Here is a 25,176-nt window from a genome sequence, read left to right as displayed (position 1 = left end):
CTTCGAAACCGCGGCTTGGACGACGACTGACCTGGCGGTTTTGGCTGCGTCGAGCTGCGCCATGCTGATTCGTTCTTACGCGGGCACTGCGGATGTGGAGTTCTTCGTGGTGCCGTCCCGCTCACGTGAAGGCAAGGCCATTCCCTTTGAAATCCGGGTCGAATTGTCCGAGACCGCAGAGGAGTTTATGAACAGGGCACGGCATCTCTTGTCGGAATGTGGCGTCCGAGCAGCTGTGGGAGATGGTGCAGGTGCGGCAGCACCTGCAATTCCTCCTTCTTCCGGGCGTCCATTCCATCTGTGCCTCGATCTGCGGGTTGAGACGGCGACGGATGACGGATGGCGTGCTGGAGGTCAAATGGCTGATAATACTTTGACGGTGTTGTTTTGCGCGACGCCTTCCGGTATCAGCTATCAGGTTTGCTACCGTGATGATCAGGATGGCGTGCTTCACACGGGTGTCTGGGTGCGGCGATACCTGGGCCTCCTAGTCCATCTCACACGTCAACTGGGCGAAGTCAGCAAAGATTGCCGAGTCGTGGATGTGATACGAGCTCCATCCCCACAGGACCTGCTGGAAATTTGGACCATGAACCAAAGCGTTGCAAAGCCGCCGCAAACCACTCTCCACGAGCTCTTCAGCACGCAAGCACACCTGAGGCCAACGGCCACTGCGATTGACGCCTGGGATGGCGTCCTCTCGTACGAGAGACTTGACCAACTTTCAACGCGTTTGGCGGACCTCATCCTAGCGTCCGGCGCGCAGCACGGATCCTCCATCGCACTCTATCTGCGCCGCTCCATGTGGCTGATTGTTGGCATGCTGGCGGTAATGAAAGCTGGCTGTGCCTTCGTCCCATTCGATCCCGACTGGCCAATTGCGCGACGCAACCGCGTCATGCAGCTTACACAAAGCCGCATTGTGCTGACATGCAAAGACTTCGTTTACACCCCGGCGGAGACTGAAGAAGCTCCGCCCGGCATCACCATCTTGCGATTGCCAGACTGCCTGGAGCTGGTACAGTTCGAGGTGCGATCTGTGACCCTGCCATCAGTGGATTCTAGCGCAGCCGCATATGTTCTCTTCACCTCCGGTAGCACGGGCGAACCGAAGGGAGTTGTGATCGAGCACCGCAGCATCATAATATCGCTACAAGCCAATGGAGCGCAGCTAGGTGCTGGCGAACATACTCGGATTTTACAGTTCGCCACCCCGACTTTCGATATCTCTGTTGCGGAGATTTGGGGCACTTTGATCCTAGGAGGCGCTGTGCTAGTGCCGTCCGAGGCGGATCGAAAGACGAATCTACCCGAATACATTGTGGCCAAGCAGGTCAATCATGCGGCCTTGACGCCGACGGTCGCGCGATTGTTCACGCCCGACGATGTGTCTTGCTTGAGAACACTTGTGCTTGGAGGGGAGGCTGTTCTGCCAGCAGATGTGAAGCGGTGGAGATCGGTTCCGAATCTCTTCAATGGCTTTGGGCCGACGGAATGCTCGGTATGCTGCGCTCTGCACCGCATCGGGGAGAACGAGACCGCGCCTGCAATAGGACGTCTTCGTGGTGTGCCGCTCTGGGTTGTGGACCCCGAAGATCATGAGAGGATCATGCCCATGGGAGCAGTGGGCGAGCTGGTCGTCGAGGGATGGAGTGTAGGACGTGGGTACTGGGGCGACAATCTCAGCACACAGGCGGCTTTTCTCGCCGATCCAGTGTGGTTGACCGCGGGCTGCAAGGACAACTTTCCAGGGCGGCGAGGCAGAATCTACAAGACCGGTGACTTGGTGAGGTATGATCCATTCGGCAACTTGCTGTATGTGGGCCGCAAGGCCGATGATCTTCAAGTCAAGATCAGAGGCCAAAGGCTGGGCCTCGGAGATGTGGAATCGCATCTGCGTGACTGTCTGCCCACTGGAGCGGAGGCCATTGTCGTGGATGTTGCCGACATGAGCTCTACCATATTGGTCGCGGTGCTTTGCTTTCACTCCAAATATTATGGGAAAGTTCCGGATGGCCCAGTTCTGACAGTCATGTCGCCAGCTGAAGCGGCTGCAATCCAAGCACAATTGGCAGAACAGGTACCCGCATACGCTGTGCCCACCATCTTTCTCCGCATCGCTGCGATTCCATCCACGACATCCGACAAGGCTGACCGGAGACGGATTCGTGCGTTGGCGAAAGATTCTTTGCCCACACTTCGGGATCAAGTCATCTCCCGCAGTACGGGCATACGACTACCAACAACACCAGAGTCGCGAAGCCTGGCAGCAATATGGGCTCGGATTTTGCAAATCCCCATGGATAGAATCGGACTCGACGACAACTTTTTGAAGTTGGGAGGTGATTCGGTCAAAGCGGTCGCGCTCGTTCGAGACGCACGGCTGAGGCTGGGGCTGCAGCTGACGATGGAACAAGTTTTCCAGTCCGCTACCTTGGAGGATCTCGCAGCAGCATCGACGATTGCCTCGAACGCCGAGGAAGGAGCCCCAATCGAGCCCTTCTCCCTGTTACCAGCACAGGACATCGACGTCCCAGAGCTGCGCCATGACCTTGCAATTTCCTGTGGACTTCAAGAGCACACCTCTGTACGGGACGCCTACCCATGTACGCCTCTACAAGAGGTCCTTCTGTCGCTATCTGCTCAATATGTCGGAGCCTACACGATCCAGAGGGTACTCCGGCTGCAGAATGAGGTGAACTTGACCCGGTTCATAGAAGCGTGGGAGGAAGTGGTTCGACACACTGCAATTTTGACGACCAGAATCACCCAGCATCCAAAATACGGTCTGATGAACGTGGTGTCTGGCGAGCCCATACACTGGACGCACTTGTCGTCTGCAGATCTAGAATCCTTCTTGCAAAGAGATCGCGAGACGGCATTGAGCACGGATCAGCCGCTCATGCGATGTGCCGTTGTTCATGCGGATCCAGACACGCCTCGATACTTTGTGTGCACCATGCATCATGCTCTCTACGATGCCTGGTCCATGCCTCTACTTTGGGAACGTTTGTTGCAAGCTTTCCGTGGGGAACAGTTGATCCCATCCACATTCGCGCCATTCGTCAAATGGTGCAAGTACGGCAGAGATGAGCCATCCAGGCGATCATACTGGGAAGAGGTCATGCATGACTCGGATTCCACCACACTCTTCCCGCCAGTGCCCACATCGATCAGTAAAGTGCGTGAGGATTCTTGCTCGGAATACCAATGGTCCATGCTCGAACGCAGTGCTTCTGGGATCACGAGAGCCAACCGCCTTGCCGCCGCCTGGGCCCTTGTCGCAGGCCATTACTCTGGCTCTCAGGATGTACTCTTTGGCGTTACCACGTCGGGCCGGAGTGCGCCTGTTGTCGGTATTTCTCAAATCATGGGGCCCACCATCGCCACCGCTCCTCAGCGAGTGCGATTTCGTCTCGATCAACCAGTGTCTGAATTTCTACAAGCAGTGCAAGATGCTGCCATAGGACGCATCCCCTTCGAACAGACTGGTATTGAGCAGATTTCTGGCTACAGCTCGGAAACGAGAAAGATCCGCGCGATCCAGACCTTTCTGGTGGTGCAGCCCGAAGAGTACGGTGGCCACGAGATGGGAGAGGTGGGTGAGTGGGTGACGGGGGCTGGCAATTTCCGGTACGACGTTTCCGCGCTCACGCTGGAAGTCTTTCTCAAACCTCAGGGAGAGATCCGCTGCGTCGCCTATTATGATTCTCGTGTAATCGAGAACCGTATCGTGAAGCGATGTGTCTCCCAGCTCGCTCACGTAACCTGGCAATTGGATGCTGCTTCGCCGGATGCCACAGTGGGCAGCATAGAAATCTTGACCATGACCGACATCAAGGAGATATTGGCCCTGCAGGATGAGCCACTGCGACCCGTGACAGAAGCACTTCCACACCGTGACATCGCCATGCAGGAGCACACGCGACCCATGGCGCCAGCAGTACAAGCACACGACCGTGTTCTCAACTACACCCAGCTGTGGACGGAATCTGGCCGCCTGGCGCAGCGACTCATTGTGTTAGGCGTGGGGCCAGGACATCAAATACCGCTGTTCCTGCCTCCTTCCAGCTCAGTCGTAGTGTCAATGATTGCAGTGCTTCGCACAGGCGCAAGCTTTGCGCCCATTTCTCCGGACTTGCCGGATGCACGAGTCCAGCAATTACTTCTCAAACTCGAATACCCAGTGTACGTTACGTCTCCATCGATGAACAGCCGAGATGTGTCGTTCGGCAAGACAGCACAAATAATTTTGCAGCCAGATTCCGAGGTGGAGATAACAGATGTTGCCATTCCGGAAGCCGTCGAGCCAGATTCTGCGGCATGGGTTATATTCACATCTGGTTCCACGGGCACCCCCAAAGGCGTGGTTATCTCGCACTCTGCTGCGCACACGAGCTTCCGCAAGCTCGGCGAGACATTTGAGCTGGGACGACATAGCCGCATGCTTCAGTTCTCGTCGCTTGCTTTCGACGCCTGCGTTCTGGAGATCATTGGTACGCTGATGCACGGAGGCTGCATCTGCATACCAGCCCCCGATTCACAGCAGTCAACGACCGACCTTCCTCTCGCTCTTCAGAAAATGCACGTCAATACCGCCATCTTGACGCCGTCGATTGCCCGTCAGGTTGAGCCCAAGGAAGTGTCTTGTCTCGACACCCTCATCCTCACGGGCGAAGCGCTGGTGCAGAATGATCTGGACCGCTGGCAAGACGTTCCGCGCTTGTTCAACGCATATGGACCGGCTGAATGTTCCAACATGTGTGCAGTACGTCGCATCCGACCGGGCGACAGTGATCCAGAGTGCATTGGCTCCTTGTCTGGTGTAGAGAATTGGGTTGTCAACCCCGAAATGCCCGGCCAACTATCGCCCGTAGGAGGAGTGGGCGAACTTGTCGTTGGAGGCGCAACAGTAGGAAGTGGATATCTGCGAGACCCCGAGAAGACGGCAGCCGCTTTTATCCAGGATCTACCCTGGCTTGCACGAGGGCCACAGCGAGGAACAATTGGAAAGCCGATGCGTATGTATCGCACTGGTGACCTCGTTCGCGTAAAGCCTGATGGGACGTTGTCGTATTGCGGGCGCAAAGACAGTCAAGTCAAGATCCGAGGGCAGCGCGTAGAGTTGGGTGACATTGAACATCACGCGATGCGCTTGGATGGAACGCCTGAAGCGGTCGCAGAAGTGGTCGAGGTGGGCGAACAAGCCCAGCAGCTGCTGGTCGTCTTTCTGCGGGAGAACGGCGACGTCGATATTCCCGTCCTGTGCGCTTCGCATGCCCTCATCCCGCAGCTTGAGAACACACTACCCCGACACATGGTACCCTCGTATGTCATCTGTATACCGGTCATGCCGTGCTCGTTGTCGGGCAAGACGAACCGAAGTCAGCTGCGGAAAACGGCGCGGGAATTGATCGAGACGCAGTGGCGAGATACGATGCAAGCCTCCGTCGCCGAACAGCGCTCTGCAACCACATGGGAAGAACGAGTGCTGGCGCAGGCCTGGAAAGAGGCGTTGGGCGCGCGTGTCGCGAGCCGCCAAATTGGGCTCGACGACGACTTCGTGCAGCTTGGCGGCAGTTCCATTGACGCTTTGAAGGTGGTCAGCGCTTGTCGGAGGCTAGGATTCAGTCTGACGGTGGCTACAGTGCTCCGGTTTCGGTGCCTGGAAGCGCAAGCACGTCAAGGAACACGAGTGGTAAAAGGACATAGCGACGTCAACGGAATGCACCAGGAATCATATGCACCGTTCAGCCTTCTGACAACAAAGACCACTATCGATACTCAGCAGCTGCGTGCCGACGTGGCTTCGGAATGCGGCATCCCGGTCGAGACGGTGCAAGATGCATATCCGTGTGTCCCATTGCAAATCGGACTGTTGTCATTGAGCATGCAAGGCGTGGCCGACCGGGCATACTTGTTACAGCACACTTTTGACGTTCCCCGCGAATTCGACATGGCACGTATCAAGCGGGCCTGGGCGGAGGTAGTGCGTACCACGGATGTACTGCGAACGCGGATCGTTCATCATCAAACGGCTGGATTTCTGCAAGTTGTGGTGCACGAAGAGATGTGCTGGCAAGAACATAATGACGAACGCAGTCCTACACGGATGGGTCTGGGCGAACGACTGAGTACATTCGACATGATTCGCAGCACCAGCAGTCACCCAGATCGAGCAGTGAAGGAAGACTGCCGGAAGCTGGTATGGACGGTGCATCACGCCGTCGCCGATGGCTGGACGCTCGAGCTTATTCTAGACAAGGTGCGACGCCTTTACGACGGCGTATCTTCAGCTCCTGCTCCTTCTGATACGTTTCGCCCTTTTGTTCGCTGGTTCCACAAGCACTGGAGCGACGATCAGGCGGTGCAGTACTGGCGCGAAAATCTCGCGGGCATCCAGACTTCGACATTTCCTCCCCTGCAAGCTGCGGCTGTTGATGGGATAGTCGCGGATACCAGCATAGAGCACTGCTGCTCCATTCCCGTCGCTGAAGATGCTACCTTTGCTAGTATCGCTCGCGCCGCTTGGGCTCTGGTGCAGAGTCGCCATGCCATGTCTCGCGATGTTGTCTTCGCTGAGGTACGCTCCGGTCGTACTGTCGACTTGCCGCAAGCAGAGACCATCATTGGACCCATGCTAACCACGCTTCCTTTCCGCGCGCGTGTAGAGGCTGGCACGACTGTAGGGGGTTTCTTGGAGGACATCCAGAAGACCGCGCTCAGCAGCATTGCCCACGAGCATTTGGGCCTCCGACGAATTGCTGGCATCGACAATGATTGCGCTGCTGCGTGTGCGGCGGTGAAGACACTCATCGCTATCCAGCCATCGCCGCGGCCTAAGAGCGACTCTCCAGTAGAACAATTGTTTCGTGAAGCGCCTCGGTATCGCCTGGTTGACTACGCCTTATGTATTGAGATCACGCCCGGCGAGCAGGCGGACGATGGTCAAATGGGGGTTCGACTACACGCCGGGTTCGACCCACGTATCGTAGGTGAGGCATATGTCTGCCGTCTGCTACGCCACTTGGCCTCGGCTCTAGTCCAACTTGCTTCTTTGCCGCGCAATGCTGCTCTTGCAAGGGCTTCTACCCTCCCGTCCGAGGAAATTGAGCAGATCTGGGCGTGGTCGACGAGTAGTTCCTCAACGCCGGGAGCTTCAGAGCTTCTTTTACACGAGAGAATCCTGCAAAATGCGCAGTCCCGGCCGCACGCACTAGCCGTGCAGGCCTGGGATGGAGATCTAACCTACTCGCAACTTGCCGGCCTTTCGCTTGCGCTGGCTCGCCGTTTGCGTCGTTACCATGGAGTTGGTAGAACGTGCCAATTCGTGCCATGGTACGTCGAGAAATCGCGATGGTCAGTCGTGGCGTTTCTGGCAGTCCTTTGTACCGGTGCAGCGATCGTGCCGCTGGAACCCGCACACCCTTTCGCCCGCACGGAGCAGTGCCTCTCGTCACTTCCAGATGCTTCTGCTGCTGGACGCATCGCCATCGTATCGGCGAGTCTGGCATACCGCTGGGCGTCGAGGCTCGACACGCAACTCATCGAGCTGTGCGACGACTTGTTCCACCATTTGGAGGGTGAAGATGCCGGCGGCGATGACGATGATACTGCTGCTGCGATGCTATCGAATGTAGCGCCTGCCGCCCCATGTTGGGTGCTCTTCACCTCGGGCACTAGCGGTCGTCCGAAAGGCGTAGTACTGGAACATCGCGCCCCTGCTGCCTCTTTCCCGCAGATCGCGCACATGCTTGGGCTGGGGCAGCACACACGCATGCTCCAGTTCACTTCACACGCCTTCGATGCATTTACATGGGAGATCAGCACGTCGCTACTCGTCGGCGGTACCCTGCTCGTCCCGTCCGAGGAGCAGCGGATGCACTCGCTCCCAGCCTTCTGCGCCCAGTTCCACCCTAACGCCGCCTGCCTCACTCCCGGCCTCATTCGTGCCTACTCACCGCAGGCACTATCAACCTTGCAAGTCTTGCTAGTCGGCGGCGCAGCGCCTTCGAAGCAAGACTTCCGGGCATGGAGCCATGTGCCCAGTCTCTGGAACGCGTATGGCCCAACGGAGGCATCAGTGATCAGTGCCCTGGCCTGTGCTTCAAAGGCACATCCCGAATTGATATCCGGTTGCCTTGGCCGCATTCCAGGGACATCTCTGTGGGTGTGCGATCCCGAAGATTCCTGTGTCCTGGCGCCGATTGGGACGGTCGGCGAATTGGTTATCGAATCACCGACCTTGGCAAGGGGCTACTTGGACGCGGACCAGACAGCGGCAAGCTTTAAAGAAGACCCGGAGTGGCTGGTGGAAGGGGTCCGCGGTCTTCGTCCGGGTAAGCATGCAAAAGTCTACCGCACAGGCGATCTGGTACGTTTGGACGAGCAAGGCCAGTTGCACTACCTTGGTCGCCGCGACAAGCAGGTCAAGATCCGAGGGCAGCGAGTCGAGCTGGCCGACGTCGAACACAACATAGTCGAGTGTCTGGATGACGTAGCTTCGACCGTTGTTGTAATGCAACGAGATGGCCTGCAGAAGATGGTCGCCTTCGTGCGCATGGGCCACCCACTATCCAGTGGGGAAGTCTCTCCTCACCTCACAGCGCATGCTCTTTCGCCGGCTGCGGAAATTCGTCTCAAAGACCGACTTCCAGCGTACATGCTGCCGAAAACGTGGATCTCTATTGGTGAAATTCCTCTGACGACGTCGGGCAAAACGGACGAGGACACGCTCCAGAGATGGATCAAGGCGTTTCATGATCACGAGCTTGATCGCCGACGCACGGCAATCAAGCGCATGCCCACAACATCTCTCGAGAAGGCGCTTCATCGGTCGTGGGCCCAGGCGTTGAACTTGGAAGGAGATGCCATTGATATGGAAAGCAACTTCTTTGCCATCGGCGGCGATTCCATCTCTGCGCTCGAGCTGGTCGCCGGTCTTCGTCGGACTGGAATTGAGCTGGCTGTGACCGATATCTATCGCAAACCGGCGCTTGGAGATCTCTCCAAGTGGCTCGAATGTAGTGCAGCCCCGAGCCCCCCGATCAGGTCGGAGGCCGACAAGATCCTGCCATTCTCCTTGCTTCCCAGCGAAGTCGAGGTGGAGCAGCTACGCGGCGAAGTCGCAGGTCTGTGCGGTACATCACCTGAATCCGTCGAAGATGTTTTTCCATGCACTGCATTGCAGACGGGCATGCTGGCAGTGTCTGCTCAATCTACGGGCGCATACGTGCTCCGCTACGTCCTTGAGTTTGGTCCAGGTCATGACTTGACTCGGTTTCGGACGGCATGGCAGGATCTGCTTGGCATGATGCCAATCTTACGCACTCGCATACTGAACCACTGGAGTGCTGGATTTCTGCAAGTCGTCCTCCGGTCCGAACATGCCGAAGAAACAGGCCCTGCTGAGAGGCAAGAGCTGGCGTCGTGCACCGGCTCTTTGGTGGAGGCTCGTGAAGATTCACCAGCACGTTTCATCCTGCAGATCCATCATGCCCTGTACGATGCCGTCACTCTGCAGCTTCTGGTGGACACCCTGAGCAGCCTCTACCAGGGAGCTCACACTCACGGCCTTGCCGACTATCGTTTGTTCATCAAACATCTTGCCAGCAATGGCTCTACTGCCTCGGAGCAATTTTGGCGCAGCACCTTGGACGATTTCCACGCACCCGTCTTCCCGTCTTTGCCATCATCGGTTTCAGAGGTCATCGAGAATCGCACGACGGTGATCCAATGTACCTTTCCGGTAGTACCAGCCCATGTGACCAGGGCGAGCATACTCCGCGCAGCTTGGGCCCTCGCAGTAAGCTGGTACACCGGCCACGAAGACGTCGTCTTCGGAGATGTACGCTCAGGTCGTGATGCCGACCTCGTCGGTATTGAGCGCATGCCGGGTCCTACGATTGCGACCGTGCCATTGTCTATTCGTGCCACTGGATCTTTGTCTGTTCCAGAGTATTTGCAGCAGGTCCAGCATCGGATTTCCTCGATCTCACCCCACGAACAGCTGGGATTGCACAAGATCCAAGGTCTATCCAGCGCTTGTGCAAACGCCTGTCGGTTTCAAACCCTTTTCAACATCCACATTGGCCAGGCGTGGACGCCTGCCGACAATGCAAATGGCACAAATGAACTTCATGCATGGACAGCCGACTCAGACTTTAAGCTGAGATCGTTTGCGCTGGTCGTGGAGGCTACCATTGAGCGACAAAAGCCTGACTACACCGTAACAGCATCCTTCGACAGCAGAGTCATCAGCGATTGCACCCTCGAGAGAGTCTTGCATCAGTTCAGCTCGCTCGTCACCCGACTTGCCACTTCTGCTAGCGATGATACCCAGAGACTTTCTCAACTAGGCACTATCAGTGATGCGGATCGACAGCTGATCAACATTGCTGATTATGGGCACCTGGGACGGGGAAAATGGCTGGTTCTCCCACACGACCAAACAAGGCTGGCACCAGCTGGCGCTGTGGGTGAGCTGGTGCTTGAGCACAAGGATGACCTCCACCAAGACCGTCCCTCGTTCGAGGTAGCTGTGGCGTCCGATGTCCAGTGGCTGGACAAGCGCCCTACAACAACGTTATGGAGTAATGGGGAATATGTCCGCTATGAGCACGGCCACGGCCTGATCCACGTTGGATGGAAGGACCGAGCAGACTCCGAAGATGTTAACGTGTCCAGCGATGCGCCAGGTAAAGACGAAAGCAACGAGACTTCAAAGCTGCAGACCGAGACTGAGATAGTCGTCGCAAGCCTGTGGGCAGAGGTGCTAGGACAAGACTTCCACCAGATAACGCGCGCGGATTCGTTTTCGCTCCTGGGGGGAAATTCGGTGTCGTGTGTATCTCTGATCTCCAAATGCCGTGCTCGTGGTTTTCTGGTCTCCGTTCCTGATTTGTTGCGCCATCCTCGATTGCAGGACTTTGCCGCCATCGCAGCGATATCAAGAAGCTCGGTGCGTGACGAGACAGATGCACCGTTCTCGCTCCTCTTCCACGGCGAAACCCAAAGCAAGCAGTTGGAGGCGTTCCTCACAGCAAAAGTGATGCCCGGGGTTGGGTGCGACCGTCAAGAAATAGAAGATGTCTTGCCGTGCACGTACATGCAGGTGGAATTTCTTCAAATGGACGGCGGCTTGCAGCATCATTTGCGGCTGGATTTCGGGCTGCGGGACATTCACGCTGCTGCGCTGGAACAGGCTGTCTTTGGTCTTGTAACCCGCCACTCAATCTTGCGCACCGTCTTCTGCCTCGATGATGACCACGGCTACATTCAGGTTGTCCTCCGGTCCGTCCGGTCGCAGATCTACACAAATATTCACTTTGGCGAATGTGAAGCCCTTGATAGCGCTGCCGCAAGGCTAATCGAAATGGCGAGGACGTCGCTGCACACGTCGTCGGAACAGAAGCTGCGCTTCGTCTTGCTCTCGAGGGATAGCGAGGCCGCAAAGGAACACAGCTTGCTGATACTGAACCTCAGCCACGCCCAATTTGATGGCTTCAGCCTGCCGGTGATCGTGAGAGATCTCGCTGCTCTATATCAAGTCGCCGAAGATGAACTGGCGGCCAGGTCCCAGGTGAATACCACAGCACTGAGAATGCCGGCTTCTCAGTTCTCTGAAGTCATATATGGCAGATCCCACACTTCAACTTCAAAAGTTCGCATGCACTGGGCACGATTGCTGGCCGGAGCTTCCGCTGTTCCTCCCTTCACCGAGAACTATCTCCAAGCTTCCTACCAGAATTTCGAGTGCGAGCTTCTCGACGGCACACAGCCTCGATCCTGCTCCAAAGTTGAGAAAACTGTCTCGCTTGCTACGTGGAACCGCATTAGCGAGCCTGCACAGAAGTCATATGCAGATGTCGGCACAGGCATTGTCGTCTCCGCAGAAGACGTTCTTACTGCGGCATGGGCAGTCGCCACCGCGTTCGTCGGGCGCTCTGACGACGTCCTCTTCGGTCTTGTTGTCAATGGACGGCGAGCTCTTCCAGGAAATGTCGCAAACGGAGAATCCATTGTCGGACCTTTGATGAATATTATCCCGGTTCGGGTCAAGGTCCCTTTGTACAACGACCCAGTCGAACCTGCCAACAGATTGCAGACTGGCAGACATGCCTTGTTACGGGACTTAGTGTCTGCACTCGCAACCCAAAATGCACAATCTGCTGCGCATGAGCAGACGGACCTGGACGAGATTGCGACCGAATTCGCACCTTCGGGAGTCTGGCCGGAACTGCCAAAACCATCCGCCGGCGCTAGGAGACGATTCCGATGGGGTTCGATCGTTGCATGGCAGGACTACCGACGCTTGCAAGCAGTCGATGAGCCGTCTCGCGCAACAGACGCTGGAGAAGATTCCGCCGACATCGCTCGAGGTTACTTGAGCCCCTTTGCTTCGTTGTCGCAGATCAGCTTCGCCGGTAGACCTTGCTCGGTGACAAGTCACGTTCCCTCTCCCGATCTCGCGAATGTAACCCTCGTCGGCCGAGTCGAGGATAATGACCAGGGCGATGTGCGACTCTCCTTGGAACATCTCCCTGGGGCAATCACCTCGGAAACTGCCCGGCTTCTTGTGGACGCCGTGGTGGCGACGATTGAAATCATGGCCACTGAGCCGGACGTTCTGCTTCACGAGCTTGTCGCAAGACTCGGGTAGTCGAGATGGAAAGCAGGCGCTAGGAGCGTGGTGACTGCGCGTACAAGGGAGGAGTATTCAGGTCGCATTTCGACCGGGATTCGTGTCATCTGGGAGCGGCGACTTTCGGGGTCGTAAAAGACGATGTTTAGATCATTTCGAGAGTTTTTTTTTTTCTCGCTTCGTCACGTGCGAGGGGAAGTCTGAAGACTACTGCGTATAGTACTATCTGAACAATTCCTCAATCTCTGGCTTGATCCGAGAGATACTGACTTCATCATTGATCCCGCGCATACCCTCGCAACACGGCGAATGAGTATCCCAGAGTCATGTCCTGTGATGCAACACGTGCCGGGACAGCCTATGGATGTGTCCGGAGATCAGCAGTAGTACAGGTACGAGGAGAAACGCAACGAGTGCCAAGAGCGAATTTCCCCAGCCCTGTCCCAAAGCGTCATACAATGGTACGCTGATGAGAGGCATGAACGCTCCAGAGACTGCCCGCGAGATGACCGTTGCTGCTACAGCGGAAGCTGCACAATCCGGGAACGCGTCAATCAGATACGCAAGCGGTGCCACCTAGCAGTTCGATTAGACGGAATGTCGCAACGGACCTCGCTCGATGGGGTCCAACGTACCATCTCCATGACTAGACCAAAGCCCAACGGGAACAAGGCCACCACGGAAACCATCCAGTGCGCGCGCTCCTCAACCGACCATCCGAACCACAGCAACGCCAAGGGCATGACGATTGATCCTATCGGCGCCCACAAAAGTCGATGCTCGGGTTTGTAGTCTCCACGAGCAGTGTGGAGACGAACCGTTCGGTCGGTCAATGCAGAGTACACAAGCTGACCAACAATCGCGCCCAATCCCATGCTGAGGTACACCAAGCCAGCCACGCCGACGGAGAATCCGTATATGGTCGTGTACGTCTCGGCAAGCGTAGTCAAAAATATGTAGAGATAAGCGACTGCGAGGGCAGAATAAGCAGAGAGAGCCAAGATAGAAGAGTTGGTGAACAGCAAGACCAACGGCCGCAGCAACAGGGCTGCTGAGATGTTTTCTCCATCAGACGGGAGCTGTGATTCGGCTTGGTCCGTGTCATACACGTTCCGAGGAATCTTGGCCGCTTTCCGTAGGATCGTGGGGTGGTGAGTTTCCCGCATGAAGAGCAGGCTTGAAAGCGCAGCCGCTCCTCCAACGATCACAAGAGCCCAGAAGATCCATCTCCATCCTGCGGCCTCCGCGATGAAGGCACCTGCCACAGGACCTATGGTTGGCCTAGAGGTCTTGCCGTCAGCTGTACGCAAAGCCTGCATCATTTGTTGATCAAAACTCGCCCGATGATGGCGCCGAGCGCCCACACTGCTATTGCCATCGTGCGATCCTTTACGTCCATCAAGTCCGCGATGCTGCCCGCTACCACCACCACAATGCGTCAGCGAGGGGGGACACGAATTGCGGCCAAAAGTGTACGAACCCCCTAACGTGGGTGGCACTGCGCTGACGACACCACAAAGAGCTCGAAGCGCAATCAATGCGCCGATACTCGTGCTCCGCGCGCATCCAATGTTGAAAACCACGAACAGAACGCTGCATCCGTTGTATAGCCAAAGTCGGCCGTATTTCTCCGAGAGTGGAGCGACGATGACCGGACCGACGGCCACTCCAAGGACATACACCGACACAACCAGAATGACTGCAACTCTCCCGACATTCTCATGGCCGAAATCGGCAAGGAGCGCCGGCACCGCCGTTGCTGACGCAGAGCTGCCAATGGCATCGACAAAGTTCAGCAATGACACGCAGAAAATAATTGTCCATTTCTTCCAGAGGGGCCAGTGGCGAGGGTTGAGCAAGTCGGTCGCGGAATGCTCGTCAACTGCAGCGATGGCGGTGCTGCAGGGTGCTGGAGAGGAGTTCTTTGCATCCTGCTTGTGGTCGCTGCTATGATCTTCCCTTTCCGGCTTTGGCATGTTTTCAGATGGAAAAAACGAGCGTGAAGTAACGACAGGAGCACACGGACGCGAGAGACTGGTCAGTGGCTGATCCTCTGATCGATCATGAAATTGAGCAAATGTGTGCGTACAGCGAGTCAACGACTGTCATTCGGGGTCAAGAGTGTTATGAAAGCCGGAACACTGTCGACGACTCTGTCGACATCCTTTCGCGGCAAACATCGACGATTTCTCTTGGGCTTCATGGGGCCGGACATCGCGGCCCTTTTTCCAAGCATCGGCATTCTGATGAGCTTCCCTTCAAGGTCCCTGGACGCCAAAGCGGAGACTGCACAAGGGTCAATCCTGCCCCGGCCCCCTCAACCCGGTTCATCATGGACCCCCTGCATGGTATCAATGAGCTCGAGCTGGAAAGGGCAGAAAGAAAGACAACCAGCTTCACTACTTGCGAGCAAGTTTGCCGATGACCAATATGGACGACGAACGCCAGGGACTCGCGAACAGCTTCCCTGCCATCCCAACACATGTTCAATCATGCCATCGCACCGCGGTCACTGTCCATGAAGCACCACTATGCAACAGCGCAGATGTCGACCACCAACGACTCGACATCGCCGCTGCCACTCGAGCGGCATGGGCCCTTCTCACTGGCCTATATGTCGGTAGCGACGGTGTGACAGTGGCGATGGGACACATGCAGGAAAGACGAACCGACGACATACAATTCGATGTCCGTGTGGTGCCTTGTTCCCTCGGCGGCTCTGCATCATCGCGAAGCCTGTGTAGGGTCTTTAATGATGAAGACGGAGCAGCGATCAGTAGCGGTGCTCGGGAGTGCTCGTCGTGCCCGGCCAGCGTCTTTTTCGCTGGACCGGGCCTCACCTCGGACCAAAAGTCTTCTGTCGATGCGGCGCTCCTGCTGAAATGGTCTCGCTGCGCCTTGGTCCTCTGGGCGACATGGAACGTCGACCGTATTCGAATCGAGGCCTCTTTCGATCCAGAAATACTCCCGAAGTATGCCACAGACCGCCTCCTCCGCCAGCTGTGTCACATTGCACAATGCCTGGGCACCACGAGTGATATTGCCATCGAAAGCCTGGATCTGGTGAGCGATTCCGATAGGCAGACACTCCTCACGTGGAATTCGGGCTCCTCTGTCGACTGTGAGACGAGCCTGGTACATTTGATCAAATGGCAGGCGACGACTCGGCCGAACGCTCAAGCCGTGAGCGCTCACGATGGCCGTCTCTTGTATGCGGAACTCTACTTTCACGCAGAACGTCTCGCGGCGCAGCTGATGGCTGTCGGGGTGAAGCCACGAGACTATGTGCCCATATTACTCGAGAAAACTGTTTGGGCACCGGTGGCTATGCTGGCGGTACTGGTGGCTGGAGCAGCGTTCGTTCCGCTGAGTCCGCAGTACCCGACGCAGCGCCTCGAGCTGATCTGCAATCAAGTCAATGCTACCGTGGCGATCAGTTCCAGCAACCTCAAGCATGCCCTTCAAACCTCAGTGTCGCAAACGGTCATCTACGCCCCCTGCCACGCCCCTGGTGTCGCCCTCAGACAGGAGTCGCAACCGTCATTGACTTCTGCTGACGACGTGGCGTATGTGCTTTTCACTTCCGGTAGTACAGGTCAGCCCAAAGGGGCCATGACGGATCATCGAGCCATCATAGCTACTGCTCGGGGATTCATCGCGAAGACGAAGATGGGAACATACAGCCGCATGCTCCAGTTCGGTAATTTCATCTTTGGTGCAGCAATGATAGAGACCTGGACGACATTCGTTGCAGGAGGATGTTTGTGCATTCCATCCGAACAGACACAGTTGACGCACTTGGACATGTTCATCGCCGAGCATGGCGTTGACACTGCTTTTATGACGCCCTCCTTTGCTCGACTCCAAAGTCCAAATTCGCTGCCTGGTCTGCAAACACTAACTACCGGAGGCGAAGCGGTGACGCCGGATTTGCTGGAGCGCTGGGCGCCGTACGTCAAATTCTACACCGTGTATGGCTCAGCGGAACAGGCGCACATCATCGCTATGGATGGCCCGATGAGAGGAGACCACAACGGTGCCAGCATCGGCAGGCTATTCGAGGGCAGCTCCGCGTGGGTCGTCAAGCCCGATAACCCGGATCAGCTCGTGCCGCTGGGTTGCTTGGGGGAGTTGATCACGGAGGGTCCTCAAACAGCCCAGGGCTATGTGAAAGACACGAAGCGAACAGAGGAAGCTTTCCGTCAGCAGTATGCATGGAGAGCCAAGTATCCCGTCCAGGCACACGGCGCTTCCAGGTTCTATCGCACCGGCGACTTCGTCAGGTACACCTTGAATGGATGCTATGAGTTCGTGTCCCGGAGAGAGGGCTATGTTAAGTTGCATGGCCAGCGGCTCGAATTGGGCGAGGTCGAGTACCTAGCACGCCAGATTTTGCCTGCGACTTGTGCCATGTGCGTCGAAGTAGTCACGCCAAAGGGCGAGACGGCAGATCAGTTGGTGCTGATGATGTTCGTGGGCGTGGGACATGCGTACATGGACGGGCCCGAGGATTCCAAGTCATTGCCGAGCGAGAACACGCTACAGCGCACGGCAGCATTGTTCCGGGATGTGCGTGCTCATCTTACACGTACACTTCCCGCGTACATGGTGCCCGAGTATTACTTTCCCATGTACGCTCTGCCCATGACGATTTCGGGGAAGACGGCGAGAAAGCAGCTCCAAGAGTTGGGCGGCACGCTTGATCGGCACCAGCTTCAGACGCTTTCCATGGCCAGCACGGGCAAGATGCCCGTGCAGACTTCAACTGAGAGATATCTACAGCAGCTGTGGTCGCGCCTGCTCGTGCTTCCCGAAGCAACCATCCACGCCGATGATACCTTTTTCGGTCTCGGAGGGAACTCGCTCAAGGCGGTAGAACTGCTCCAAGCTCTGCGACACGACGGGATGGACATCTCGATGCGCGATATTTTGGTCGAGCCACGCCTTTCTTACATGGCGATCAAGTGTGAGACAGCACGGCGGTAGAGAGTGAGGTAATGGCTGCACGTGCAACAATCAAGCATACGTATAATGTTCAAGTATCGGAGGTGAGATTACACTACGATCGGTACTTTCTCCATCCACGTCCATGTATCGGGCCGCTCGCCAGTCTGTATGCCTTTGAACGCCTCGCAAAGGCGATGGTACGACGACTCTGCGTCCTGATAGCGCCCGGGAAAACGAATCGTCTCCGACGTGGATCGACGTGTGATGGATTGAATTGGTGTGAGCACAAAGGCCGTGCCCACGGCGAACGCCTCGTGGAAGCCACGAACTTCATCAAACTGGATCTGTTTCGGCACTATCAGCGAATGGCTTCATCTCTGCTAGATCGTGTTGCTTACCTGGCGTCGGTCTACTTCCCAGCCGAAACTAGAAGCAAGCTGACAGAGACTGTCCGCTGTAATACTTTTCAGCACCGTTGGACCATCGGCCACCAACAAAGTGGTAACCGGCCCGTCTCTGCGCACTCCCACAAACCCCGAAACAGAAAACTCTTCAATCATGGTATGCGTGGCGCTGTCCAGGTGTAAGGTCAGGTCATATTGCTGCTCCCTCGCCCGTTCCATCACAACCGTCATTGGCGCATAATTGCCTCCGATCTTGGCTCTTCCCGTACCCTGTGGCGCTGCACGATCGAAATCTTCCACCACCAGCGCTCTCGCTCCTTCGAGCCTTGCCTTTTGCGCCGCGGCTACGGGAATCACATAGACGGCGAAATGGAATTGCGTCGCCCTGCGAAGGTTGAGTGCGGGGCTCGATGCGAGCGCCAGGGGTCGAATGTACAGAGCTGCCTGGCGCATGCTGGAAGGAGGCACGTATTCCGAGTTCAGCTCGATCGCCATGGAGATTGCCCTCATGAACAGCTCGTGTGGGACGGGGGGGATCGCCGCGAGCGATGCCGACTGGGCAAATCGTGCCGCGTGAGCCTGGGGGCGGAAGACATGCACGTCGTCGTTCGAGTGGCGGAAGGCTTTTAGGCCTTCGAACACTTGCTGGCCATAGTTGAGGCCGGACGAAAGGCCATGTATGCATAGCAATGGGTCTTGTACGAACGTTGGGACACTCCAACATGATGTTTCGGAGGTCCAGATCGATTGAACATGGCCGTTGACTGGTAGGCACGTCAGTCGCTCTCAGATCTTTTTGCGGCGAACAGCAATTGTAAAAGTACCTTCGATTGAGTCGAACTCGAGGCGTTGCCAATCTAATGCAATGTGAGATACTCATGCCGCAAGATACAGCGTCCATGCTCTTACCGACAGGGTCTGAAGGAGGCTTGAGTGGCATATGGACAACTCTTCGTCGTTGCAGATGATTGCTGAGGTGGTGGAGAGCTGTGTTGCTGTGTGTTTGTGGAGTGTATGCAGTCGTCGGCGACGTTGGTTTTCGTCTTCCCACAGACTGAACCATACGAAGAGGCAGTGCCGGAAGATTGCCGGAGCAATGTAATCACTAACGGCGATATCCCCTGCTTCAACAATATGTGACCTGAGTAAGCTCGTCTTTCATGCTCTGGCGAACCCACCTGTTACCAAGTTACATCCATGATCCATGCTCGAGTAGCCACACGACGCACGTTGACCTGGCTCGGGACTACAGCGGGACAAGGCAGGGGAGCAGTGACCGTCTGATCCTGGTATAAGGTTGAGAGCCTCGTCGCAAGGAAGTGCATCGATCGAGGCCTGAACGGAGGGGTCCTTCGGCGAAATCGTCGAGCATACTACTGAGACCACAGTTCTCTCGAAGGCATCATTGCGAGCAGCACCAGTCGACATTTCCCGACATCTCAGAGCTCTCGACCATGCACCACATCAAAGAATCGACAGAAGGGGTGCTGAAGCCTCGCACGCATCGCATCCTCGTGCTCGAAGGCGATTACAGTGGGCCCGAAGTCATGGCTGAAGGACTCAAAGTAATGGATAGAGATGATGATTGCTACTCTGCGCACTGCTGACCACGCTGCATTCGTCAGATCCTGACGGTGGTACAGGAGTATTGCTCCAATACTGTGCACTTCGAGCTCGAGCATGAGCTAATCGGTGGAGCTTCATTCGACGCGGTCGGCGAGAATGTTAGCGCACAAGTCTTGACCCAGGCGGCGGAGGCTTCGGCGGTGCTGCTCGGCGCCGTGGGTGGCCCGGTGAGTCAGCCGAGCACCACTTCTTCTTGCTCCGCAAAGGACTAACAGAAGGTGTCTCCAGAAATGGATGGACCATCCTGTGCCCGTGGAGATGGGCCTTGGGAGGCTGCGGAGGAGCATGCAAGCCTTTGCGAATGTCCGACCCATCCGGCTGACCTCGCCTGTGCTCGCAGAGTGCTCATCGCTCAAGACCGATGTGTGCACGGGGACTGATGTGGTGGTGGTGCGCGAGCTGACCGGTGGTATGTACTTTGGCCGCAAGGAGGAAGCCTTCGACAACAACGGGCTGCGTGCGTCCGATGTGGACGAGTACACTCGCGCCGAGATTGAGCGTGTGGTCCGAATGGCAGGCACGATGGCCTCGACTCACTCCCCGGCCTTGCAAGTCACCAGCGTCGACAAGGCTAATGCGCTTGCTTGCTGTGGTCGTTTCTGGCGCTCCGTCGCTTCGGACGTATTGGCGCGCGAGTTCCCGGCGGTGCCCGTGCAGCACATGCTCGTCGATAGCGCAGCCATGGTACTGGCCATGACTCCGCGCCGTCTGAATGGAGTGGTTGTGACGAGCAACATGTTTGGCGATATCCTGAGCGACGTAGCCAGCGCCGTACCCGGCAGCATTGGCTTACTTCCCAGCGCCAGTCTATGCGATATTCCACGAGGCGACCATACGCCAGTGCGTGGCTTGTACGAGCCTATCCACGGATCGGCGCCAGACTTAGCGGGCAAGGGCATTGTCAACCCTCTGGGTATGATTCTCAGCGTGGCTATGATGTGTCGATACTCGCTCGCTTTGCCTCGCGTAGCCGACGACATCGAGACTGCTGTCGGGAGTGTGCTCGATCGTCGCATCTTGACTGCCGATCTCGGCGGCACTACGTCGACAAGTCGAATGGGCGACGCTGTTGCCGCGGCGCTAAGGGAGGTGTGGTCAACGACTTGAGAGTTCTTAGCTGGACCAGTGTTATGGTATCAGATGCTAGTGCTCTACGCTCTTCGTCGAGTTCTTCACCACTCCAATCCCCGAAGCACCTCCATTTCCGACCTCTCCGACCTTTCCTGGCATAGCTTTGCAAAAACTTTCGTACCGTGCTTCTTCCAGGACGTAACCAGGCCACCCTCCTGTAGCAGACGAACTTCCATAGCATCGAGCTTGAACTCGAAGCTGTCATTGTCCAAATCGATGCGCCTCTCGGAAATGCTGATTCGGATTGAGCCCTGATGCTTCGCTTTCTCGAAGAAGTCCGCATCTTGCAGCGCGATTCCCAAGAGACCCAGTGTCGCCATGTTGCGGCCAAAGATAAATGAAAAGGATTCCGCGATCACACATGTAACGCCCAGACCTGAGAGCAGATTGTGTTAGTCTAGACGAATATCGCAACAGGGTCGGACTGGTCAGTCGTACGTACCTTTCAACGCGCGAACGGCCTCCTCCCGCGAGGAGCCACACCCAAACGCCTTGCCAGCCACGACAATTTTCTGATCACTAGTGCGGACAGCATCGCGAAACAGCGGATCCACGAGCTCGAAACAATGTGCCGCGAGGTCATCGTCAGTAATGCACGTAGAACAAGCGGGTCCGGGTATGATCTGTGGCGATTAGTTCATGGGGACTAATATGTTTCGGCCACAAAATCTACGCACCGCATCCGTGTCAACGAAGTCTCCCAATCGATATATCCGACCAAGGATGGTATCGGTTAGACGTCCACCTGTATGCTGCTCCTCAGGCGCACTGCGCGGAATATAATCAGCAATGAAGTGCAGCTTTGGGTTACTATAGCATGGCTGTGTCTCGGCTGGGGCGCTCATAGCATGTATGTCCATATCTTTAGCAGGGGAACGTTTTGTTCTCGCCCGCTGGCAGTGGAGGAGATGACTTTGGAACAAAGGTTGAGACACGTCTCGCAGGAGATCGCGTGGGTCCGTCAAGCTCATAGAGAAGGAAGACGAGGCGACCGTTGCAGCAGAACAGATGTGACCGATGGCGCCTGCAACAAAGTAAGCATCACCGGTCCTTCATTCGCGTGAGCAAGCTGCCATACCTTTGCCCATGCGATTCTTGAAGTTGCGGTTTTGGGAAGACAACCACTTCGATCCTGCTTCTGCTACATCGGCGCCGATACCCAGGCAAAGACTGCAGCCCGGTGCGGTCACTGTATAGCCACACTTTGAGTAGATTTCCAATAGCCCAAGGTGCTCGAGGTTGTGGAGGATAGGGCGGCTGCCAGGCACAACTATGCGTTTCCCCGGAGCAAGTGTCAGGCCTCGATCGAGGCCGACTTGAAGAATCAGCGCGGCAAGGACGAGATCTTCTTCGGTGGTAGTGCAGGCCCCGATGAAGCAGCCATCAAATAGCATGTCCAGATGCTCGGTGATGGGGTGGACATTGTCTGGGGATGGATAGATGGCAATGAACGGTTCCACGGAGCCAAGGTCGATATCAAATGTCGAAATATATTCTGCATGCTCGTCGGGAGCAAAATACGTGCACTCAGATCTGTACATCCTGCCCCGACGTCCTTCCACAAATCGTTTCGTAATGCCATCGGGAGTGAAGATTCCAGTAATGGCTCCGAGCTCCTATCGAATACATCGTTAGCATCAAGGTCTGCCGACTTCCCCAACGTCTGCATTGTTTGCCTTACTGTGCACATGTTGCAAATTCCAAAGCGAGCATCGAACGACAACCACTCGCTTCCTGCGCCGCCGAATTCCACCACCCGTTCCGCAGCAAAAGTGTTTCTTCGCAACTGTTGCAAGACGTAAAGAATTACATCCTTGCCACCAATATACCACTGAGGCTTACCAACGAAATTGATCCGAATGGATTCCGGAACCTTGATCCAAGTCTCACCGGTCCCAAGGGCTGCTGATACATCTGCTGCTCCCAGACCAATGGCGAGCGAGCTTACGCAGCCGGCAGAGCATGTGTGCGAGTCGGAACCCAGCACGAGCATGCCCGGTTGCGCTCGTTCGCGACAGAACTCGGTATGCATAATTGTGTGCTAAGATCCTGCATCAGCTGGTGTCACCGCTAATCTTGCAGGACTGAGGAGGTCGTGAAACTCACATTGGCGCCTTGATTCTCGGTCATCTTGTATTCATACTTCGCCTTCCTGATCCCTTCCAGCAGCTTCTGTGGTGTTGGCTCCTGGTAATTGCGCGGATCGACGGTGTGGTCACCCGAAAGCCAGAAGCGATCGTTCCTCCAGGGTTGGAAGGGAGCATCGAGACTCTGGATACTATTGCTCATGCCTTGCCACGAGAGTTCGCTCGCAATGATCCAATCCACCGAGACCCGCAAGAAGTCGCCCGGTCGAACGCCACTCGCCCGGGGAACGCTGTGCGCGTGATGGGCCAGAATCTTTTGGGCGAGCGTCATCGCATCCGTCTCTCGCTTGATCGGTGCTCCCCCATCTTCATGTTGCTGATCGTAGTGAAGCTTGCGAGTCTTTGCCGCAAGAAGCCACGCATTGACCAAAAAGTCGAGTTCCTCTAGTGTAGCATCATTGACCGCAGGCCATGATTGATGATGAATTCCCAGCCCTCCTAGATCCTTCTCCGTGTTGCACAGGACAATCACATGCCCAAGAGCTTGCGCTTCCGTCGACCTCCCATGCTGCTCGATGTTGATACGCAACTGGTCGAGGAACTCGATGATGGTGCAGTGCCTGAGCTGCGAAGCATTCTTGATCAAGGCTGCCTCGGTTTGTTGGAGCCTCGCGCTTATGGTACGCAGGATACGCGATCCCCATTCGTTGATGGCCGAATATTCCATGAGTATGAATGTTGCTTGATGGATCTGCTCGGAATCTCGATACAAATGGTCCGGTGCATTCGACGTCGTTGATCCCTTCCTGTACAGCAATAGACAAGTGGAGTTCAAGTTCACGATTTCCCTCGGTAAAGGACTACCCGATGGTGTTCAAGAACGACAAAGGAAGATCCTGGCCGAGCTAGTTGACACATGCAAGTTTCGACAGGTCCTCCCATCGTGCCAGGTCCTCTCGGAGTTTGTTACCGGCAGCGTGCGACGCTTATCGAGCCAATATAAGACATCGTTGTCGGTCCATATCTGCTTGCAAGCCGGCAATGAACTCAAGGCATGGGCTCGGACCTTGCCGGCATCGGTCGTCAAGGGGTGGACATCGATTCTTGCTTTGAGCACCGAGGCCGCATATGAGGTACAGGGATAACCCTTACCGTCAAATTTGGGGTCCCCTGTAGGCTGAGTATGGCGGAATGGCCATTCGCAGGTCGTGGCTTGTAAGAGTAAATTGCTCGGTCTCGCTTCCTCTCCAGAGGATCAGGGTACTCTATATCGGATGAGAAAGCACAATCATGATGTGTTGATGATGTGCGCAGTTCCGCGACTTTGACGACATCCACGACGAAATCTCCGCAAAGCCACGCCATCTACTGTCCAGACCGCGATGCATGCTGCATCGCATGTTCTCATCGTGACGGGCGCTTCCCGGGGCATCGGGTACAGCGTGGCGAACCATTTGCTCTCCCGTCGTGCGGGACATCGACTGGTGCTCGTGGCTCGAACCGAGGCGCCGCTGCTCGATCTACAGGCACGATATCCGGAGCGGGTGGCATTTCTGGTGGGAGACATGACGGACCGCAATATGGGAACGCAAGCAGTGGAGATGGCCCTCGACAAATTCCATAGCGTCGATTCCCTCATCTTGAATCATGCCACTCTCGGCCCTGTAAAGCCCGTCAGTGACGGTTCCGTGAGCGAATGGAAGACCGCATTCGACACCAACTTCTTCAGTGGTCTCCAGATCATCCAAGCGGCATTGCCGGCGTTGCGGAAGCGCCGTGGACGGATTGTGTGGGTTTCGTCATCGACCTCGACCAAGCCATACGGGTCATTGGGGGCGTACGGGGCGACGAAGGCGGCTGTGAACAATCTGGTCATGATGCTCGGCGAGGAGGAAGAGGAGGTGGTGACGGTGGCGGTCCGGCCGGGAGAGGTGGACACGGAGCTGCAAAGACAAATGCGTGAGGTGCACGCCCACGGCGGAGCCATGAGAGTGCAAGATGCGATGCGCTTCATCGATCTGGCAGAAACCGGCCGATTACTGGCGCCAGACGTGCCAGGGCGGGTGATTGCAGAAATGGGGCTCAGTGCATCGCGTGAGCTCAGTGGCAAGTTCGTTGACTGGGACGCCGGGTTTCGAGCGGCGTGGGATTGCAAGACCGAAGAATGAGAAGCTATGCATGACCCCTCGAGATCATGCCAGCCTTTCTTGGATTGACCCATGCTCTAAGCCTCCTTCTCTCATTCTCTTCGCATACTCAAGCACATCGTCATTTCCGTGGAGTCGGAGTGAGGGAAAGCCACCGATGCCTTAGCAAAGATATCTAGAAAGACAAATAA

At 56.2% G+C, this 25,176-nt stretch overlaps 7 protein-coding genes across 7 annotated transcripts; 4 read left to right on the top strand and 3 right to left on the bottom strand.

The window, feature by feature from the left end:
* Positions 1-358: 358 nt before the first annotated feature.
* MYCGRDRAFT_72768 (uncharacterized protein) lies at positions 359-12,761 on the top strand (the record flags this gene model as incomplete). The annotated part of the gene is made up of 1 exon (XM_003851920.1): positions 359-12,761. One exon carries the CDS (start codon positions 359-361, stop codon positions 12,659-12,661), a length of 12,303 nt encoding a protein of 4,100 aa, XP_003851968.1.
* A 206-nt stretch (positions 12,762-12,967) lies between these two features.
* Positions 12,968-14,619, bottom strand: MYCGRDRAFT_219780 (putative major facilitator superfamily transporter; the record flags this gene model as incomplete). Its single annotated transcript, XM_003851308.1, has 4 exons — positions 12,968-13,219; positions 13,279-13,932; positions 13,980-14,062; positions 14,124-14,619. 4 exons carry the CDS (start codon positions 14,617-14,619, stop codon positions 12,968-12,970), a joined length of 1,485 nt encoding a protein of 494 aa, XP_003851356.1.
* Positions 14,620-15,706: 1,087 nt separating this feature from the next.
* Positions 15,707-17,602, top strand: MYCGRDRAFT_11027 (uncharacterized protein; the record flags this gene model as incomplete). Its single annotated transcript, XM_003851921.1, has 1 exon — positions 15,707-17,602. A coding segment is annotated over one exon (1,896 nt), but the record flags the coding sequence as incomplete, so codon positions are not given.
* A 95-nt stretch (positions 17,603-17,697) lies between these two features.
* Positions 17,698-18,759, bottom strand: MYCGRDRAFT_43805 (uncharacterized protein; the record flags this gene model as incomplete). Its single annotated transcript, XM_003851307.1, has 2 exons — positions 17,698-17,934; positions 17,989-18,759. Coding segments are annotated over 2 exons (1,008 nt in total), but the record flags the coding sequence as incomplete, so codon positions are not given.
* A 689-nt stretch (positions 18,760-19,448) lies between these two features.
* Positions 19,449-20,727, top strand: MYCGRDRAFT_43729 (uncharacterized protein; the record flags this gene model as incomplete). The annotated part of the gene is made up of 3 exons (XM_003851922.1): positions 19,449-19,559; positions 19,620-19,787; positions 19,849-20,727. The coding sequence occupies 3 exons, from the start codon at positions 19,449-19,451 to the stop codon at positions 20,725-20,727; spliced, it is 1,158 nt and encodes a 385-aa protein (XP_003851970.1).
* Positions 20,728-20,792: 65 nt separating this feature from the next.
* MYCGRDRAFT_86363 (uncharacterized protein) lies at positions 20,793-23,169 on the bottom strand (the record flags this gene model as incomplete). Its single annotated transcript, XM_003851306.1, has 7 exons — positions 20,793-21,127; positions 21,194-21,374; positions 21,429-21,519; positions 21,673-21,775; positions 21,830-22,367; positions 22,433-22,792; positions 22,858-23,169. 7 exons carry the CDS (start codon positions 23,167-23,169, stop codon positions 20,793-20,795), a joined length of 1,920 nt encoding a protein of 639 aa, XP_003851354.1.
* Positions 23,170-24,220: 1,051 nt separating this feature from the next.
* MYCGRDRAFT_44154 (uncharacterized protein) lies at positions 24,221-25,006 on the top strand (the record flags this gene model as incomplete). The annotated part of the gene is made up of 1 exon (XM_003851923.1): positions 24,221-25,006. One exon carries the CDS (start codon positions 24,221-24,223, stop codon positions 25,004-25,006), a length of 786 nt encoding a protein of 261 aa, XP_003851971.1.
* Positions 25,007-25,176: the final 170 nt, after the last annotated feature.

Source organism: Zymoseptoria tritici, chromosome 6 (genome assembly GCF_000219625.1).
Source record: "Zymoseptoria tritici IPO323 chromosome 6, whole genome shotgun sequence".
Taxonomy (NCBI): domain Eukaryota; kingdom Fungi; phylum Ascomycota; class Dothideomycetes; order Mycosphaerellales; family Mycosphaerellaceae; genus Zymoseptoria; species Zymoseptoria tritici.
This window is presented reverse-complemented; position numbering and strand designations above follow the sequence as displayed.